Below are 17,954 nucleotides of genomic sequence, written 5' to 3' on the forward strand. Positions count from 1 at the left end.
GCGTGATGGCATGACCAAGAGAACTAGCGATTCATTTTTATATATTATTTATTTAACTAGGACAATATAAAAAGTAACAAACGACCCTTGTTCCGAATTTAAATATTATCGAGCAATCCTCAAAGACATTAAATATATTTATTGCGGTAGTTAGCTTAAACAAATAAGGACAAACTACTGGGGGCTGCGCATTTTACATCCTCGATGACAACTAAACCATTCGCCACTAGCAGGGACGGATTCAAAAACATTTAAAGAAGTATGTAAATATTTTTTTCCAAGGTGTATACGTATATAATTATGTTTTATTGGTAACATTATATATTGTATTAAAATTAATTAGTTGTGTTGTAAAATTATTTAGTGATGTTGTGCAAAATTTTATGTCGCATGAGCGTAGTTTAAAAATATGATCTTTTTTGTTCTTTAATTTGTTTAGAGATAATATTTTGTATCTATCGTTATTATGTACAATATCTGTATTATTTTCGGTATTAAATTTAGAAACTCATAAGTATGAAAACTAATGAGTATGTTTTAAAAAAATCCCAATTTATAATTTTGTATAGTAATGTATCATTCTTAATTATTTTAGTTACCAACGAATACAAAATAGTTACATTTCAAGTTTAAATAACATATTTATTTTGTTAAAATATCACCCTTAATTTATAGCTTCGGTACTGATTCATCGGGAGGCATCTGTTTATACAATTATCGGTTAAGAGTCGAGTCAGTGGCCCGCGCTGTTCTTCCTAAATGACTCTTCCACGATACCATCGGGTGCCGAGACTCTCATAACGACCCAGTGAACTGCGATTAGTACACATCCCGCATCTCGACCAAATGTATCCCGCGAACGCGCGCTAAATAAAAACTTTTAATTGTTAACACGTAATGGACACTTACACGAATTTTCAGTTAAGTGAAGACAGTTGGGAGCAGCTATATTCAGTAATACCATTTCAAAACAATAGTGATACAGTGCCAGCTACTAAGCAAAGATGTCAAGCCAATGCAAGGGAACGAGACAGGACGCAAAAGTTAGTATATTAATTATTTCATGCTCTCGCGGTTCGGGGTAAATTTTGTTCGGGACATTTATTATTTAATTTTTTTTTCTATTTTGAAGAACTTTTATAATATGCTAATTGTGCAATTTATAGAACTTTTATAATAAAATAATATTTCTTTGCATTATTTTCAAATAAAATATTAGCAAAGATACATATACGAGTATGTTAATATCTGAATTACATCATGCTTGTAAGCTCACTGATTAGTCAGTATAACACAGATTAATAATGAAAGGAAAAATAACCTTATTTTTAAAATTTTATGTTTACAATTTTTATGCTTTTTTTGTTTTCTTTTTTTTCAATTGGGTACTTTTTAAAGTACATAGTACACTTTCATTGAATTGAATATAGTTGTAGGTATTGCTTAGTAATTACTTACTTAACTTTAAGTATAAAAGTTTATCAATTTCGAATCGTATGAATAAATTCTTTAAATTTGTTTTGTGTGATTTATCTCATAATTGCTATATCTAATTGTTGCGTATTTGTATCGGAATTTGTTCTCAGAATGTAAAATATATCGCTAGTAATACAGTTTCGCCCAAGATTTCGAGATTTATAACTGTATTCAACAGATAAAAGTTTTTGATATGATGTTGTCTGTTTCAACATCAACTTTATCTGTCTATTCGCAATGTGTGAAACCTAACGTTGTGGTTTATATAGCTCGTGAATGTGTTACTGATAGATTGTCGGAGATTTTATCGGCAAGAGATGAAACAGACTGTAAATTTTGTATTTACAATAGAATTTTTATCAAAATCCCTTTAAATTTCCAAGCAGTGTCAACATGGCTTTCAACACATTGCGACTCCTGATACCGACGGAACCGCCCGACCGCAAACTCAGCAAGATCGAGATATTACGACTGGCTGGCAGCTACATCACACACCTCGACAACCAGCTCTACACTGGTACGTGTACTTAGGATACTAAGTACTAAATAGTGATGTAGAAATTAAACAATTTGGACTATTGATTGTTACTGCTGTGTTTAAAGGAATAATTTATAAAATTCATTATGCTAGTTTACACTGACGTTGTGGCTATACATCTATAATATTTAGTAAACTAGCTTCCCGCCCAGGCTTTGCACAGGTATTTAACAAAAATTTCCCATCCCTAATTATTTTTTTAAAATAACTTCTTTCCTTTTCGTTTTAAAATCGGTTGTTTCGCTGTTCAAATCGAACTAACTCTGGCGGGCGACACCGGGCTCATATATTCAGAGAGCTAGGCTCTAGGATATTCGAGAAGGTTTGAGAATATTTTCTTTCTCACACCTTCTAGAATGTTCTCGACATTATCGTCCGCCGTAACAATAGGTTCTGCAACTGTAGCATACGTAGTAAAGGCGCGAAATTTAAAAACTTTAATTTTAAAATGTTTTCAGAACTAATTTGAACAACTAAAATTATGTCGCTTTAACTCTGAAATATAAGTTAGCTACTGCTGTATAAATACATAAAATTTAATGACTTTATTTTAGTAACAAATGTAATTTAGGGCTTTATTGAAATTCGAATTTTACATTTTGCACCATTACTACACATGCTGCAATTGCTCGCAGTGCCTTTCGAAATGCAACCCAAATAATCGTTGTTCTGAATGAAGTTCAAATACTCGACAACAGATGGCGCCACTACACTTAATTTCCAAGTTAAAGGGTTGGAAAAGCCCTTATATCTTTAAAAACACGCCCTTTATGTTAAAACGAGAACTTTCTTGTTCGAAGGGGGATAAAGGGCTATCACACTATTTAAGTTACTTTATCGTGCCGGGACTCCTTTTTAAGTTTTATCGGTACGCACATTTTATCAACTTAGTTTTATTATATATAATGATAATTATGAACCAAATAGATGTACAATACTTTTTAATATGTATGGCCATATAGATATACGAAAGGTAGTTTTAGTATGAATAATTATGTATGTATGTATGTAAATATTATGTATGAATAATTCAAGCTAAATCTGTTATAAGGGAAACGTCAATTTGCAAGTCTACCTGAATTAGAATTTTATGTAAGGCGATATAATTAATTTGAAGATTTGCCTATGTAAATAGACAAGTAAATTAAATAACTTGATCTAATTGATTTTAATTTTTAATAATTTTTAAACTAAGTAAATACGAGTAATTAAATATTGCGATAAACTTTTTATATAGTAAAATACTTCTTGCATTGTTTGCCTCGCTATATAAAGCACTTACTAATGACAATGGGTTGACTGGAAGAAACCTCTTTCAGAAATAAGTCCACCTTTGCCATAAGCCGTATTATTATGTTTTTATATGTATTTTTTGAGTGCAATAATGTATATAAATTGTGTAATGAGGTTATATGTTGGCAGTAAAAGTTTTAAAGAAAAAGTTTATTTTATCCTTTTTAACTGAGCCTACAGCATCCCACAGCTGGACAAAGGCTTCTTTATCCATGTAGGAGAAGGATTGGAGCTTAATCCACCACGCTACTCCACTGCAGGTTGACAAATATGTTTGCTACTACGAGTAACGATTGCTGTCCGATATTTATGATAAAAATCGGGACCGACGACTTATCTCATTGGAGCAGCGTGATAGATTAAACTCTAATCCTTCTCCTTATTCTTTTTAACACATTTAAAATAAAAGACTTTTTTTTAAAAGTGTTTTACTTCTAATTAATTTTATTTCTTTACAAAGAATGTCTGTGTGTTCAATTTGTACAGACAAACATTTGTATAGTGTACAATTTTTTGTTAATTTTGATTAGCATTTAATTTTATTATAGACATGTTCAAGACTTAGATATTTGTATCATTAATGCACGAGTAAGATATACATGAGCAGCTGTGCTCTAGATATCTCTAAACTATTGAGGTAATTATTTAGTACCACGGAGGTTGTATTGTATTTACACATTATTACGCTTTATTGGTTTTTTCCGAATTGATTTATGCCAAAGAAATATAATATTATAAAGCTGAAAAGTTTATTTGTTTGTTTGTTTAAACGCGCTAATCTCAGGATCTACTACAGGTTCGAATTGAAAAATTATTTTTGTGATGTGTAGCCTATTTACTTAGGATGGCTATGGGATATTTTTTTCCACAAATTAACTGCGGGTACAGCAGTAGTAACTAATAAAAGAGAACTAAATTCTTATGAATGGATATTTATCAATATATAAATTTTTTTAATCTGTTTTTTATCTATCATCATAGATAAATTATGCATTTAACAGATAATTAAACAATATGAATCTCAACACAAAATTTTCTGCGTTATGACGGTCATAAGTTATGTGTTATTAAATCCAAAAGTACATCAAATGATAAACTATTGGCGGTACCTCAATATTATACTAATTTTTGGTACCAATAGTATCCGGCTGATGAATATCTAATAATATATAATTCACCAGCCTGAAATAAATTTATTAAAGGGTCTGTTTTAACCAAGTTGTAAAATAATTGTTGTTTCATTTTTTCCAACGAAAAATTTGCTGATGTTTGCAAAAATTATAAATGTGTTTTACGAAAAAAATCGACTTCAATTTCGAGTTATATCTAATATTGCGTTTTTACTTGACGCTTTTTTCGTCGACCTACGTTATATTATACCGCATAACTTTCTACTGGATATACCGATTTTGATAATTCTTATCAAAGGAGATATCCCTAGTTTAGTACCATGATAAAGAAACCAGGATCTGATGATGGGATTCCAGAGAAGTCGAGGGAAACTCTTGAAAATCCGCAATAACTTTTTACTGGGTGTACCAATTTTGATAATTCTTTTTTGTTGGAAAGAAGATATCCCTATAGTTTAGTAACATGATAAGGAAACCAGGATCTGATGATGGGATCCCAGAGAAATCGAGGGAAGTTCTTGAAAATCCGCAATAACTTTTTACTGGGTGTACCGATTTTAATAATTTTTAATTTAATCGAAAGCTGATGTTTGTCATGTGGTCACATATAAATTTTATTGAGATCTGATAACTAATTTTTGAGTAATCTTTGAAAACGCGTACTTGACTATTTTTTCGTCGATCTACGTTGTAATTGAAGTCGGTTTTTTTTCGTTTGCGAGCAAACACAATTATCAATATACATAAACTACATTACAACTACTCGAACTTATAAAGATTCAATTATTAGGGGTAAGGTAACTGTTACACGTATTTAAAAAAATAGATTTTTCTAATTTCATTTTTACAATCAAGATTTAAGCCTACAAAATATGTTGGTGAATATATATATTAGGAGTCTACTATTTTAAAAATTATAACGTTTATTGTGTCGTCTTTTAGGTAGGGTAGTTAGAAATATTGCAAGTTAAATAAAAGTTTTGAAAAAAATATATATATACAAATATACAGGTACCTGCACTATTAAGTTAGATCTTCACAAACGCAATAGATATACTGCATTCCTTTCCATACAGTATTTATCATGATGCAAGAATTACTAGATATATAAACATACGAAATTCTTTAAAGTATTTTCTTGGCTTCTATTGCTGTTATAAAATTTCTTTAAGATTCATTAGATTCATTATCTGTCGGTTAAAATTTCATTAAAAGAAACTGTTGTAAAAAAATAAGAAGCAAAATTAAAAAATAAAATACTTATTAATTTCAGGAGACTTGGAACAACCATGCTTACAAAAAAATGATACTGAATACAAGTCTTCGCTGTGTACATTCTGCTGGTCTTCGAATAAAAAAACGTACGTATTTAATTCTTCTGTACTTCAATAAGTTGCTATAGTTTAAGCAATCGCTCTTGTAAATTATATACTTATAATTATATACTTATATTATTTTTTATACATACATATATATTACATACATATATTGTTCATTCATTTGGATTAATCTTCCAACGCTTCTTCATTGATAAAAATAAAAAATATATAAATAAATAATCATTTTTTTAAGTACAGAAATAAGTTAATATTTACATTTCAGAAATGAAATCATCAACCGCGAAATGGTAAATGATTTATTAGCAGTTTAGTTATATGTTATTGCTCTGTTTCTTTTTGAACTAAATTGATCATTGATAAAATGTTAGCGTTAATTTATATTTGATTTCACTTATAGTGGTGCTCTTTATGTCACTTTGGGCTAATGAAAGTAATGGATTATGATGTTCATATTGTCAGTCGGTCATATAATTAGAGAAAGTATCTTGTAATATCGAGTATACCGAAAGTTATTCTACATTTGTTATTATTTTGAAATGAGCAGGTTAACATTCGCCTTAGATGATAGTTATGTAAATTTTAACATTTAAAATGAAGGCATTAAAAGGTTGATTATTATTTTTTTATTTACTTTGGAATATGTATTTTCCGAACAAAATTAATTGGTGTTTAGAAAATAACAAATATTATGCATTTAAATGCCTAGGCATTTTGCAATAGATTTGAACCATTTTCAATTTATGCTATCGATTTTTTAAACTATCAACCTGATGATACATTCGTAAGTAACGAACGAACAAAAAAAAATGTTTATTTTAATTTTCGAAGATCATGTATTTTATGTTTTAAATTAATATCAATAGCAGCTTTTTTGTGTATGAAATAGATTTTTTTACGCATAAAAATACTTACAAGCTTATTTCTTTTTCAGAAATCGTCGCTGAAAGCTACTATTATAAGTTTTGCGTCACATAAATAATAAAATATATACTTATTGACTGATTTATTTGTTTTATTAAAATACTTTTACTGTTTTTTACTAGATAATCCTTCCCATTATACTTTACTTATCCTTCGTTACCTTTACTTACCGTAGTACCATAGCTAAATAAAGCTATGTCTACTAACAGATAAAAGCATATATGTAATGAATAACCAACTTTAAATTATTAACATTAAATGAACTGAAAACTCAAAAGGAAAATTCAATAATGCTTGCCGGAATTGGAACCGCAGTTGACGGTTTTCATTTACGTGTTTAATCCGCAAGATCACAAGCTCTTATTCTTCATATTTCGTAATATTAATTTATAACTTTTTTAAAGAACTTTAATACTTTAACTATCACTATGTTGTTTGTATGTATCACGGTAGAGTTATCGTTTTTTTTTTTGACACAAATAAAATGAAACAATTCCAGCCGGCCTAGCATGCATACAACGAGATATCTCTTGACGAGAGAGAGAGATAATGTCTACATCGAGTATTTTCTCGATTACCCTAACATGCGCACTACGAGAGACAAAATTCTCTTCCGAAGACTTCGCCTTGTCGAGTAGAGAAACATTATCAACCATAATCACAACTGAATATCATTCTTATTTCTTATGTCGTAAAGTTGAATTTACAAGGTTATTGACCAATTTCAAACGAGTGACACATGTTTTATTTAACAATGTTCTCGGCCTTTTGGCTAAGATAAAAAGTGTATATCTAATTTAAAAAATCTAATATGGAAAATAAAACGGCGTAAGTAAATGAATTTAATTATATATGTAAAACAATATGCTCGTGTTGTGCTTTATATCTTGTCGCAGATTAGATAATTGTAATTCTATCACGCATTGTTTTTTTTTTTTTAATTTTTAAATTTTTTTGAATTTTTGAATTTTTTTTTTTTGATTATTGATTTTACTTTTATTCTATTTAATTTTATTTTTAGTTATTGATTTTTTTAATATAATTTTGTTTTGTTTTTTATTCTGAATGTTGTCTTGTCTTGTTGTACTAACCCAATATGGACTTATACTTTGGTCTGAAATAAAGTATTATTATTATTATTATTTAGAATAAGAAGCAACAGGGCGCAAATACGTTTTTTGTGTCATTATATGGCACACTTCACTCGACTTTTCGCATTTCCCGCTCTTCGTATACCGAAATTATATAATTATAATAGGGAAACGCCATGGTATACAAAAAATAGGCACCCGGTTTTATTTATTTTTTATTTATCGTCTTTCTCGTCGATAATATTGAAGACGAGAAGTTTCTCTTCCTAAAACGACAAAATTCGACAAAATTACGATCTCATGTTAGCTTCCGTAGAGATAAATATCACAGATCACTAAAATTTAATGATTATCTCTTCTTGACGTAACGAGAAGAGTATCGCGTGCACGCATGTTAGCTACTGTAGACATAGAGAGATAATACGAGAAAAGGGGTAGACAAAATTTTGTCGTGGCGCGCATGCTAGGCCTGCAGGAAGACAAAGTTTCTCTTGGTCCATGTTAAGCTACATTACGCCAGGACTTTTGACTCATCGTCGGTTTGAAAACGACGAAATTGCTAAATTACACTAACGTCGAATTTAATTCATATGGTTTTTATATGAAAACCAGTACGAATGTTTGGAATGTGTTGGAATGTTCTACTAATTGTAATGTTTAACGCTTTAACATTTGCATTATAATTTATAGCATTATTTAAGCAATTTTTGGAATATGAATTTAGCTTGAGTTTGAAGACAAACTTATCACTTGTGCGCATCGTACAAAATATCAATGAAATAAAAATCATACCAAACATTCACGTAATTTTCAAATAACAAAGAAAAAGCAACGACTATACGAAAAGGTTTTTCATGGAAAAACAACAGCATTAAAATGGCACCATTTATTTATTAATAAATTCAATAGAAAATAATTTTTGTTAAGTGTTCAATTATTATTTGTTTACGGAAATTATCACAACCAGTAATTAAATAACAGGTGTTCAAATATACATAAATAAATTAAACAAAATTTGGCAGTACATCTTCTAAATAATATGACAAAATCTAAATAGTATGTATTATTGATGCGCGAAATGTTTTATAGAAATTCTAGTAAAAAATCTACTATAAATACTACTTATTCGATAATATTATACATATCCACATTTATGGAAATAACATCAAAATTTTGGTTAATAAATCGTAATTTTACATATTAATATGGAATAACATCATTTAATATTACCCGCTTAGTAAAAGAAGAAAACATTTCCTAACAAACTGTAATAAAACATCAAGTTCTCTCATAATATTTAAGTACTGATAAGTAAACGTTTATTTTAAGTAGGACATTCGTACGTATTATATTTCAACTATTACATACATAAAGTAGATGCTATAAAATCCTACGCACCTATGTTATAGGCTTTACTGACTAGTAAAATATCTAGTCGTATTATGGAAACCTACATTTAATTCATAAATAATAAAGGCAAGTACATATTTACAGAATAGCACATATTCATCGAATATATAAAACAATCATAAAATTTTATTATCTTTATAATACTCACTACAGAAATGCAAATAAAAACAATTACAAATAAACCTTTCTCACAGGGACTCGCGCATAACATCAACATAACAACGTCGTGGCCGTAACATCACATACTTAGACAATATTTCCTCTACGAAGACATCACAGTCAAATGATATTTTAAATTATACTTATTCAAACCATCTATTACACACATACGAATCATTCTACAACAGTTTTCTTTCCTATGTACAAAATTTCACTTCTAAAGTTTAGTTCCCACATTCCCATAGCTATGGAGATTAGAAATTAACAGCTATCGAATACTATTTCTCTCGCGAACTATGAACGGGCTCGATTCGTGGTGGTTCTTCTCAAGATTTCCAGACAACGTCGGATCTGGTCGGCTTCGTTTGAAGAAGCCGAGTTTCCATAAAGCGATGATAAGTAGCACTAGAACTATTAGTCCTACGATCACCGACACAATGATCACCCACAATGGAACTTCTGACGGCTTACTAATCTTCAGGTCAGGATAAACAACAGTTGGCACCTGAAATTAAAATAAAAAATTATAATTAACTTAATATAATTAAACATTCATTAACGTTTTAAATAGAAAATTTATCATCAATATAACACGTATTATTCACTATTTGTTAGACTAGAATGACAAAAATCAATATAGAATATCTAGAGCAATAGAAATGAGGGTAGCCATTATTATTTCATTGTGTAAATATGATAAATAAAATGTGGGAGAGTGTCATAATAAAAAAAATAAGATACGATTATTAACCTGTTTGCTATTTTAATCTCGAAATCATTTATGGGGGAAGACCTAAATTATGTGACTTAATAAATTTTATAATTACTTGATACTATTTTTAATTTCATAAATTACTTTCTGTAAACTTTTAGAACATAAAAAGATGTTGATACGAACCGTAACGGAATCATCGTAGTGTTTGTTCTGATGAATACTGTAATCTTCGGGGATGTGTATGAATGCGGTGGAAGTGATGTTAACAAGACTAACTCTCGGGTAGTCCTCAACGAGTGTTGCGTTCCACAGACGAGCCTTAACAGTGATAGTGGTAGTCTTCATTCGATCCAAACGGTAGATCACGCATTGGAATTGAATACATTTTGCAGTTTTATTTTGGCAGCTCTAAAAAAGAGAAAGTAATGGTAAATTCTCTGAGCACATCTTTTTTTTTATATTTTTTTATTATATAACTATAATGTTTTCGACTCTTAACTACGTTCCATTAAATGGTTTCTTCAAATGGGGTTCTGTAAGTGTAATGAGATTACGTTTCGTGTCAAAAAAAAAAAAAAATCCTAGCCCAATTTCAATTTTGACTATGTTTCAATAAACGAGTTACTTTGATAGACTGCAGAAAATGCATGATACTTTTCATGAGCGGGTAAGCACGGCTATAATTTACAATAAAAACATTCTACACGAAAAATAATTGGTTTTCATATGCGGTTCTTAAGTTGTATTCGGCAGTTAGATTAAATATTTCACTTTATGGACACTTCTAAGGGCTACGAAAAATATAACGGAATTGGACGGTTACGCAGAAATACGTTGCCAGAATAGTTCGTATATTAAGACAAATAAAATTTAAAAATCAGTCATTTGTAACATCTACGGAACCCACCATTTCAAGCAACGCAGTTAGGAGTCTATAATTCTTTATATGTATTTTCACCCTTAGAAAGTGAACGTATGGATGTATTCATTGATGAAATATCTTTATCATTAAATATGTTCTTTCGTGGTAAAAAGCTCACCATTTTTACAACATGTTTTCTTTGCCCATCTTTATCCGTGTAAGCTTCAGCTTTCACAATATCGCTTTCCCTTTTACGTCGCATTTTGTTTTCGATCTTACTGTTATAGCCACCTATGTGGTTCGAGATTCTTGTGGAATTGTGCTGTTTTTCATTCGAATTAACACTTAATTTTCTGGATGTCAGGAAAGGATCCATTTGAAGATTTTCTAGATAGGGTTCGGTAGCTCCTGGCCGATGTGTTAGTTTTAATGGATTAATTTCTGATTCGGATATGAAACATTCGCCATTAATCTGATCTGGAAAAGGTATTCAAAATTGAGTTTAAAAAAGCTTTTTTTTTTATTTTTGCAATTTATAAAAATGTAAGTGAGAAAAGAATATATGAAAATGAATCATTACTTCCTTCTCCCTCAACAGTCGGGATATCTTCGGGATAGAGTAGCCACTTTCCTTGCGAATTCTCAGACGCAACCTGATGAGGCCAATATATGACAACTTGTACTGACGAGACTCGCCAGAGTCCGTCGTTAAATACCTTAAAATGATACATTGCATAAGATTACCGAGAACAAAATAAAAGTCTTAGATATAATACATAATTTGGTGGAAACAAATAGTTTATTTCCTTTAATCCGAGCTTTCTTATCTCATTAGCAGCTTTCAGTACTATCTGTCTCGTTAGTTACCGAATGTGTTCGAAGAATGGAATCTCTAAAATTATAAGATTTAAGGTCCAAAACTAATTAGTATATGGGTACCTGATATGTGTGTATTATTCTTGTGCCGATATCATCAAAGTAAGTCATGGCGGATTCTCCCTTCACTTCGCCTCCATAAAACACTTGTTCAGGCGACGCCGCACTGAAATGATACGATCATTACTCTTTGTTTATGCGAGCAATACTAGGAACATTAAGGGTTTAACGAAAGATTAAATTATAATTAATAGCATAAATTATTAGCATATTTGCAAGATAACCTTATCTTGTTTTAATGATCACACATTTATTTTGAAATTTTGACAATGGCATACCCTTTTATTAACAGTTTAGCATTCTTTATTACAAGCGCTTCAACTTGTACAGGCTTCTGGTCAGGTTTCAACTCTTTAGACGTGGAATTTGCCCAAACAGTAAATATTACAGATGGTTCGTTATCTTCCAACGTTCTGGCATCGAACCTCATGATTACTGGCGGATTTCCTTCTGGCTGCCGTTTGAAGGGATTCTCTAGTAAACAGGAGACTGTAGTTTTGTTAAAGCTAGTGCAAATCATTTGTTTACCCTGAAATAAATATATGGTATCGCATTAAAGCTTATATCAAAAAATATTTTTAATAGTATAATAAAAAGTTTTTGAAGCAAAACTTCTTTATACACGCTTGACTTGGGAGTGAGCTAGTGAATACGTGATGAGAGCGTTATGAAAAGTGTGATCGGGCGAGGCGACCGGAGCAAGAAAGAGGGGTGCGAGCACACATTTTCTTCCTCTCTTTCTCCCATAGCCGGTTATGTTTTATCTAAGTCTATCTATCTATTCATGTGGTCTAAAGCACACTCGTTTTTTGTTGGATACTCACAGTGATATTCGCAGCTATATAGTGTAAGCTTGCATGATGCTGCACGAATAACTGTGCTTCATAAGCAGATTCTTGATAATTATCCACATTTATTGAAAGTTTAACTTCTTCCTCTTGGCCTAACGTAAGCGCGTATGCTTTCCCATCTTTAGCTAAAATAAATTTGACCAGTTAGTAATTATACATTAGTACAAAAGTGTTTATTATTAATGAGCTATCTTTTTTGTGAATAACGTATTTATAATAGGGATATAATTGTCAAGTTTCTTACTTTTTGGTAAAAGTAGTGCAGGTGATACGACTAAATCGCTAACACAGATGCCATCTTGACCACAGTCGTTTAGGAAATTAGCACTGAAAGATGTTCTGGCAGTAGCATTTAACACAGGATAGTCATCAATCTTAGGTAGACTACCTACAGTTGTGTATTGGGGCTGAACTTGAACTATCATGTAAGTGACTTGAAACTGTAAAAACAGAAAAGTTTGAAACTTAAAATTATATACATGTATTTACAACACCTAATACATAAACTTTGTTGTCTGTCGAATGTTCATGTTAATATTATTTCGACTTACTTTTATTGGCGTTTGTATATCTCTTGTATTATTTTTCAAGTAAACAATATGTTCTCTGCAGTCTTCCACGTCTTTAGCAAGGTGTATAGTTTTATTAACTATATTTGATTTATCAGAGTCAAAGAAAACTCTAGAATACTTTCTGCCACCAGGGAAAGTTTCTGCCTCAATAACGTAATTTAATTCATGAGTGTTGCTTTGTACTGATCTTACAAGAGACTTAATTATACAACATGCTTGGAAATGAAAACATGTGTAATTCGAGGTTGGGTCCTTTTGACAACCTTGGATCGTTGGATCGATATTTATTATAGTGTTCGATGGGCGTATAGATGTTTTTATGTCTATAATAGGTTTTGTTCGTATTAGTGCCACGCTGCTCTGTAATCATAAAACCTATAATTAAAGTATTTATAAAGAAAGAACATTACCAAGTAGTAGTAGAAAGTTAGGCTAAGCGTTAGTTGTCTAACTTTAATTTGTTGTTTCCTTAAAGTGCACTTTTTATTTAATCTATCTAATACTATTAAACGAGTAATTCTTGTGTATATATATATAATCTGAATCTCGGAAACGGCTCCAACGATTTTCATGAAATTTGCAGGGGATTTCGGAGGCGATAGATCGATATAGCTAGGATTAATTTTTAGAAAATATCGTCTTATCCCCGTTTTTAAGAAATGAAAAAATGGCTACAATATCGTTAGAATACGAAGGTAAATTTCGCAATTGTTAATAAAGTTGTAATAGCTCAGGTGGGCTAATCGGCCGGTCGGGATCGAACGTGAAGACCACGTTACGTCACAAAAATACATTAAATCAATGAAAATCTACCCTTTTGTTTATTATTACAGAAAAGTATAGTCTTTGACAACATAACCTTAAGGCGGATTTATATTTGACTGACGTGTCTTATCGTGTCGCTTCAGAACAGAATCGGTATCATACATTTTATATGACGACAACGTTTACGTCACATACACGCCCTGCGGTCACCAACCCGCCTGCCCAGTGTGGTGACTATGTGCAAAGCACATGAGTTCACGTTATTTTTGGCGTAAACTTGTGGAGGCCTATGTCCAGCAGTGGACTGTATAGGCTGTAATGATGAACGTTTACATTTATATTGTGTTGTGTGATGTCGTGATGCTTCTGATGTGTCGCATCAGAACCGATCCCGATTCGCATCCAATAAGCGGGTTGGGGGGGGGGGGGGGTCCTGAAACGGCGCCATTACAACACGTCAGATTAATATGAACAGTGTTGTGTTATGACGCATCAGCGTCGCTTGTTTATTTACGTAAATTTTACGTAATAGTTTATTTGGCACTTAAAAATGGAAGACTTAATTGAAATTGTACGAAAATATAATGTTACTTATAATATAAAACATAAACAATATAATATATAATATATTTGTCTATTGAGTGGATGAATCTAAAATCTCGTTCTCTTTCTTTTTTTTTTAAGAATTGACAGTATTAAAAATTGAATATCTTCTTTAAAATCAGAATCAAAATCCGATGACTCATAAAAAGAAACTTTTAAAACGTTTGACCTTTTCTAGAGCTGCGGCTGTATTGATTCAAAATATCGTTCTGATACGTCAGAACACGACATAATAATGTAAACGCTAGCCATCACGTCATGACACAACATGACACGACACGAATGTCAAATATAAATCCACCTTTAATAATTTTCAAATTTATAACTAAAATTAATTATGGTCGAATTTTGACCACTGGGCGACCACTAGTTTAAATAGTTTGTCAAAACATTTTTGACGTGCTAAATAATATGATTAGTTTATAATGAATGCTACTTACATTTTCATATGCACCAACCAACAGATCTGGGTAACCATTAGCGTCAAGATCCATCCCACCAGACAGAGAATATCCAAATGTCTTCATTACAACTGGTAATGATTCCGCTTTTATAATTTGTTCAGGTTTAGCCTTTAAACCATTTTTTCTGTCTCCCATATAAATATACACAACACCGTTGCCTTCATAAGGACTTCCAATAGCCACGTCATCACAGCCATCTTTATTTAAATCTCCTGCATTGGCAATTGCAATACCAAACTGCGATTCAGGTTTACCACTTAATTTCATGCTGTATTCTTGAGTTATATTGCGATTTTTATTAAGATATAAGTAGACAGCACCTCCTACATCTCGCGAAAAATAAAATGGTGCACCAACTAAAAGGTCAGGTAGCCTAAAATCATTACAAATAAATTACATGATATGAAATCACATTCATTTATTGAAGTGAAACTTCTGCAGATTCGTTGTGATTTGAAACGCGATAAATTGAAAATGCGTCACGATAAAGAAACATATATAAATGTATATAGGAGAGAATGAGATAGAATATATTACTGCTCAAAACGCAAAAGTGACGCGTTTTGCAGGACGCTTACGACCTTTGTCACGAGACCGTGATGATCGTCGATAGAACAAATCGCAACGATCTTCCTACGACTTTTAGAACGTTCACTTCTGCTGTGTGTGAATTACACACACACATTTTTTTATCTCTAAATATGAAATATTTTAAAATTTATAACAACATATAATATAGACTATTTGGGTTAAATCATTAGTTACAAGATCATTTTATTAGTAATAATTATCAAGAAAAGCCTGTTTGCTTGTGATATGCTTCACGTTTCAGCCTGTAACATCCCACAGCTGGGCTGAGGCCTCTTTCTAAATGTAATAGAAGTGATATGCTTACTACTACTTAATTTTTTAGTGATGATACATGAAACAAAAATCTTCTGATATAAAATTTACATACCCATCACCGTTTACGTCAGCTGTTGCGATTTCATATCCAAAACTTGAACCAAACTGTTCGCCGTTGAGAATAAAAATAAAGTTGAGAATGTCCACATCGTTACGTGTCCAGTCAGCAATTTTAGGTTTGCGAAATAGCACGACTTGACCCGTGCCATGAGCTCTTGGTGCTCCTGCCGCATATGCTGGTTCAGGACCAAAGAAATTAGCTCCTGATACCGACATACCTGAAGGAGTAATACATTCTTATTTTTATGCATTTATAAAATACAAAATACATGCAAAAGTTAGATTGGTCTAAATATCACGCATTACTTAACTGCCTTTAAAAAAGGAGGAGGTTCTCAATTCCACTGTATTTTTTACCTCATTAACTTTTACTAGGGTTTACGTTTTTGATAATCTTTTTTGGAATGCAAAACTGGTGCTAATTATGAGGTTCCATCTAATTGATCAAAATCTAACGAGTTCTTTTTGAGTTATATGTAATAAAATAAATAACTATTATATTCGAGCAAAGACAATTATTGAATACTTTACTTGCCTAGATAACTATATTTTTCAACGGGACTAACGCCGTCTTCAACTGGTGCCATGTACACAACATGATCTCTTTCCAGTAGATCGTCATTGGTATCTTGGGTGAAAATAGTTCCTCTCCAGGTGTAAGGGCCAGGACTCCCGAGAACTAAAGTATCATCTTCAAGAAGTGAACTGCTCGTTCCAACTTGACAAAAGCCAAATTCTTCGTGTTCTCTGAAATTTTGTTAATATCTCATGAATATAAAATGTTATAAAAGTAATCAGATTATTTTTTCGTTTCAATTTGTTTCAATTGATGTCATGTCTATTTAATAACAGGAATTACTCATTATTCGTCTCATGATAATATTTGAGTATGGATAATGAGACTCAAATTATACCTTTGTACAGAGCGACCTCGGCATGGCTCCCACACGTCGATCAACTGGAGGTCGTTACTTAGCGTGTAACAGAGTCCTTGACCAAATTGTGACTCCCCGGATTTGCGAATATATCTGAAACATTTTGTATACTTAATTAAAATAATTGTAAAAAATACTACATATTTTTATAATTCAAAAGTAAACAAAAGGAATACTTTAGTAGAAAAACTTTTTTTGTTTTAATTTTATTAAACGAATATAAACAGATTTTTTTTTAAATTGAGACAGACATAAATATTAATTACCTGTGAGCACATACAACTGCCTTTTTTCCAACTCCTTGACTTCTTACGGATACGCCCAGCCATTGACCGTCCTTGATCTCATCAGAATGTGGCTCAGTCAGATGCAAGGAATCGAGACCTAAATATAATCAGTTTTATTCAGTCCTTGAACTAAATGTGTAGGTACAGACTAGTAAATAAATATAATCAAGCAGCAAAATCAAATGGCGGGCAATTTATTTAGCAATGTATTTAATTTATTAGTTATTTTCCGTAAATATATCTCTTTCGGCAAAAACATTTGAAAGCAAAACAAGGATTAAATTAAACACAAAAACAAAATTTATGTAAAATAATGATTTTAAAAATGTTAGGCTTAAACCCGGTAACATGGGATTGGCAAAAAAAAAACATATGTAATTTGGTTTAAATCACTGATTTATAGAAGAATTAAAGCAATATAACCGAAAATGCATTGATTTCGTTTCCAAAAATATTTGGTAGAAACCCAATATCATACCAAGTTGTGGATCGTTGGTAAATGCAAAGCGTTGCAACCAGGCGTGATGCAAGATAAGAATATCATATAACCATGATTAAAGAAAACCTTGCAAAAAGATCGAAATAACTGTGTTTCATATTGCACTGATATCGTGTGAATTGCATCAACTAGCACTAACCA

The 17,954-nt window shown here is 31.4% G+C and overlaps 2 protein-coding genes across 2 annotated transcripts in view; one reads left to right on the forward strand and one right to left on the reverse strand.

The window, feature by feature from the left end:
• The first annotated feature begins 897 nt into the window (after positions 1–897).
• LOC123656601 (transcription factor 15-like) lies at positions 898–6,088 on the forward strand. The gene is made up of 4 exons (XM_045592270.1): positions 898–1,043; positions 1,860–1,993; positions 5,711–5,798; positions 6,040–6,088. The coding sequence occupies exons 1-4, from the start codon at positions 898–900 to the stop codon at positions 6,086–6,088; spliced, it is 417 nt and encodes a 138-aa protein (XP_045448226.1).
• Positions 6,089–8,625: 2,537 nt separating this feature from the next.
• Positions 8,626–17,954, reverse strand: part of LOC123656307 (integrin alpha-PS1) — an 80,936-nt gene continuing 71,607 nt past the window's right edge. The window contains exons 4-17 of the mRNA XM_045592012.1: positions 17,294–17,411; positions 17,007–17,120; positions 16,628–16,839; positions 16,085–16,310; positions 15,103–15,499; positions 13,274–13,654; positions 12,967–13,162; positions 12,696–12,847; positions 12,150–12,400; positions 11,875–11,977; positions 11,516–11,651; positions 11,114–11,412; positions 10,257–10,481; positions 8,626–9,863 (exon numbers count right to left, since the gene is read on the reverse strand). Coding sequence (XP_045447968.1) covers positions 9,627–9,863; positions 10,257–10,481; positions 11,114–11,412; positions 11,516–11,651; positions 11,875–11,977; positions 12,150–12,400; positions 12,696–12,847; positions 12,967–13,162; positions 13,274–13,654; positions 15,103–15,499; positions 16,085–16,310; positions 16,628–16,839; positions 17,007–17,120; positions 17,294–17,411 — 3,047 coding nt within the window. The 3' untranslated portion in view covers positions 8,626–9,626. The remainder of the gene's footprint in view (positions 9,864–10,256; positions 10,482–11,113; positions 11,413–11,515; positions 11,652–11,874; positions 11,978–12,149; positions 12,401–12,695; positions 12,848–12,966; positions 13,163–13,273; positions 13,655–15,102; positions 15,500–16,084; positions 16,311–16,627; positions 16,840–17,006; positions 17,121–17,293; positions 17,412–17,954) is intronic.

Source organism: Melitaea cinxia, chromosome 9 (genome assembly GCF_905220565.1).
Source record: "Melitaea cinxia chromosome 9, ilMelCinx1.1, whole genome shotgun sequence".
Taxonomy (NCBI): domain Eukaryota; kingdom Metazoa; phylum Arthropoda; class Insecta; order Lepidoptera; family Nymphalidae; genus Melitaea; species Melitaea cinxia.